At 34.3% G+C, this 3,847-nt stretch overlaps 1 protein-coding gene across 1 annotated transcript in view; it reads right to left on the bottom strand.

Annotated features, from left to right (window-relative positions):
• Positions 1-2,917, bottom strand: part of LOC112004170 (probable zinc metallopeptidase EGY3, chloroplastic) — a gene marked incomplete in the record, with an annotated part of 7,336 nt that extends 4,419 nt beyond the window's left edge. Inside the window, 3 exon segments of the mRNA XM_065771709.1 lie at positions 666-863; positions 1,911-2,192; positions 2,407-2,917. Coding sequence (XP_065627781.1) covers positions 666-863; positions 1,911-2,192; positions 2,407-2,727 — 801 coding nt within the window.
• Positions 2,918-3,847: the final 930 nt, after the last annotated feature.

The raw sequence follows: 3,847 nt of genomic DNA, 5'->3' as shown, positions 1-3,847 counted from the left end.
TGTGTGTGTGTGTGTGTGTGTGTGTGTGTGTAATTTAAAAGGCTGACAAAGAAGATCTCAGATATGTTATGATAAAACATTAAATTTTATTCTCACTAATAAGAAGCTAAAAGGACTACATATACATAATTTATTGGTAGAGTCAAAAGATATGTTGAATAAGGTATATACAATCTAGAAAACCAGACAGTCCAATCGGAGCTTTTAACCTCCAACAACATAGGTTTTAGATCTCATCAATAACAAATCTATGGTTTTAGAGCACTGCAAGACTCAATCCAACAACTCCTTGGTTGCATCACACCATGCATCCCATTTGTTATATAATTTTGAGCTCACTGTGATTTGGAGCCTTAAAAATTGCTGCAGTATAGCTCAGATGAAAAAATAAAAATAAAACAGGGCAATGGCCTGTTATGTTATTTCACTATTATCAAGTAGTAACGCATATCAAAATCCTAGCACCGAGTTTAAGGAAATTCTGCAGGTACAAATAATGGCCTAAACAGAGCATATATAAACAATTCAATATGTTCAATGGGTAGACATTCTTTACAAAAAAACATTTGGGAACATATACATTGCATCCAAAATGTATTTGTTCAAATCCAATGCAATAATTATTTAGACAGCATAGTTATGTACATCAACTCATGTTCGAGTACCTGTTTTGTGATGTCATTTGTTTTTTCTTCCATGAACCATAAAACTACCTCCCTCCCAGCCGCTTCAGATAGCTTCTTCTCCAGTTTGGGAATTACCTCGTCAATGGGTCTTCTCAAATTTCCAATAAAGATGCCCCCATCTCCAAAACGCCGAACATCAGTTGCAAAAAATGTGTCAAACCCAAAACAGTTCTTCAACTGCCTCATCAAATTTGGCACAAAAAGAAACACATGTTTCATACCTTCTGAATAAACTAACAGAAATAAAAGCAGTGCAGACTATGGTTGGGTCAATATGTTGCTGAGCAACAAGAAAATATTATCCATTGCAATCACTTTCAGACATAAATCAATGATATGAAATTCACTTAAAACATCTATTAAGATAATCCGACACTACTGAAAATTAACTCATCGAAATGCAATTGGTACATACAAAAATCTTTCACCTTTTGTTCAGTAAAATCTACTATATAATGGATTAAAAAGTAAAGCATCTTCAAGTTATTACTACTTAAAAGTTAAAAACAACTCACATTTTTAGGCATTGGACTACAATAGTAGATTGCATCTTAAACAACTTTAAAATAATAATTGATAATTAGATGGGGTTTAGATCTACTCCACTCAGTTGTCCAGGGAAAATTATAACCATCCATTATAAGTGAAATCTGCTAGATTCTACATGCTATGGATGGCTGCAATAAACGTGTATTCCACATAGTAAATAATAGATGGCTAAATGTACACTCAATGTATCCAGCTACCAGAAGGCAATCCAAATCCATAATACCTTACGAACGGCCAAAAAGTAATAACTGTATTAAACCACCTAGAGAGAATTTAGTTCACTCACAATGCCATATGCTGATTTTACACCAGTGGGCTGTGTTCCCCTTAACCTTTTTTTCTCAGCAAAAAATAAAGTTTTTCCTTAACAAGCTATGGATAAAACTTAAGTGCATTACATAATCAGAAAGTCAAGGAACACAGCTTTTGTGGTCGAGTGTTAGTGATAGAGACAAAGTGACGTGTTCATACAAAAGTGATTATCTACTGCTCAAAGACAAAGTTGACCGCATCAAAGTTGTACCAAAAGTTGTAGTATTGGAAGAAGTTGAATTTTTTTATTGATTGAAAAGAAATGAAGACTTTTATTTAAATATCAATACACAAACAACCATTTTAAATTTTTGTGCAGCAACAAGTGAATCATTGACAAGCATGAATTAAATAAATATTCACCTTGTTAAGATCAAGTGCTTTAAAGGTCTCTTCAGCTTTCTCCAACCTCTCCTTTTCTCTAGCCAAACTATCTCTCACCACTCCAGTGAAAAACCCCACAAGTGGATTATCACTACTGCTTTCCCTATCAAGCTCTTTCAGCTTCCTATCTGCTCTCTTCTTTTCCAGCTTTATAGCCGCCTCTATCGAAGGATTTCCCATGAACTTCTTGAACTCCTCGTCTGTCTTCCAGTCCATTTCTTGCAGCTCATCAAGTTCTTCTGAAGACAACTCGCTCCTCTTCTTCTGTGTATCTTCATCGCCTTCACTTGGCTTTTCAGAAACTACAGCAACAGAGGAAGAAGAAGAAGAAGTGGGTTCGCTTTCTTGCACCTCATCAAGTTCTTCTGAAGACAACTCGCTCCTCTTCTTCTGTGTATCTTCATCGCCTTCACTTGGCTTTTCAGAAACTACAGCAACAGAGGAAGAAGAAGAAGAAGTGGGTTCGCTTTCTTGCACCTCATCTCTCATCAAGTTCTTCTGAAGACAACTCGCTCCTCTTCTTCTGTGTATCTTCATCGCCTTCACTTGGCTTTTCAGAAACTACAGCAACAGAGGAAGAAGAAGAAGAAGTGGGTTCGCTTTCTTGCACCTCATCTTTGTTGATAGAGAACCTGAGAGGTTTTCTTGAACTGGGTTTAGAGTAGAGAGAAAATGGGAGCTGGGTCTTTTGGCCAAACGGGTTTTTGTTGAAAGTTGGGCCTGTGTTGTTCTTGTTCTTCTTCTTGGGAAGCCATGGAGACAATGAAGAGTGTGTAGTAATGGAAAGAGTTGCCATTGGAAAGGTTGAGTAGTGCTGTTGTCATGGTGAGCCGAAGAAAAAGAGAACTACGTTGGAGGCAGAGACAGAGAGAGAGGTCTAGAAAGTTAGAGAAGTTGCACAGGTGGATTGGGTCATGAAAACGATGAGCATGAGACCCCACGGGAAATATACGTATGTGAAGGAACTTGGAACCGTGTGGCTAATGGGCTCCAATGAGAATGTGGATTTAGATATGATGATCGTGATTTATCTAGATCCCTAGTTATGTGGCAGCACTAGCTTGCCGTGAAGGGAAAAAAACAAAAAAACAAAACAGAAAAGAAAAAAATAGTAATTAGGGTCAATTTTAAATTTTATTTATATCATAAAACAAAAATATAAATCATTTAATTTTTAAAGGATATAAAAATTTACGTTAATAAAAAAATACATTAATTTTAAAAATTTTGATAATTATGTTATAAAAAGTTCATCTCATTCGTATAAAGATTTTGATCACGCACAAAATTAGAATAGCTATTTAAACTATAAATATTTATTTTATTATAATAGTTTTTTAGTACTTATTTGCTAAAGGCAATATATCAACTTACTAAAAACTTCTAAAAATGATAACAAATATCATCATCTTCCAATAATAAGCAATTAGGTTTTGCTTATATATATATATATATACACACACAACAAAAGGCATGTGTCATTGAATTTTCCATTAGGTAAATTATAAGTTTAAAAAATTTAAACCTAGAAAATCAATTGTAAACACAAAATCTCAAATTTGAAAATCAAACAATCGAATATGTTTCACAAGTTTAAATTTATATTGATGAATTTGTAGGTACAATTCTCTATATTTAGATTATAATACAATAGAATAATCCTCTGATTCGATCTCCTTAGAAAAGTCTTCAATTCAAGTATTGCGTCAATGTAGTCTTGACTTGAATACAAGATATCCTCCACTTGGATTAGAAAATGGATTGAAAGATCTTTGGAATGAAATTGTGATGAATCTCTAGTTGTGTGCTTGTTAGAGATTTCTTATTCTTCGCGTTCTTTGTATTTTTCGTGGGTTCTTCGAATTTTATTGATTTTCGAAGATTTGTGGTGGAAGTTTTTCAGGGCTTTAGAGCTT

Source organism: Quercus suber, unplaced genomic scaffold (genome assembly GCF_002906115.3).
Source record: "Quercus suber isolate HL8 unplaced genomic scaffold, Cork oak 2.0 scaffold_48, whole genome shotgun sequence".
Taxonomy (NCBI): domain Eukaryota; kingdom Viridiplantae; phylum Streptophyta; class Magnoliopsida; order Fagales; family Fagaceae; genus Quercus; species Quercus suber.
The sequence above is the reverse complement of the archived record's forward strand: the minus strand, read 5'-3'. Positions and strand labels throughout refer to the sequence as shown.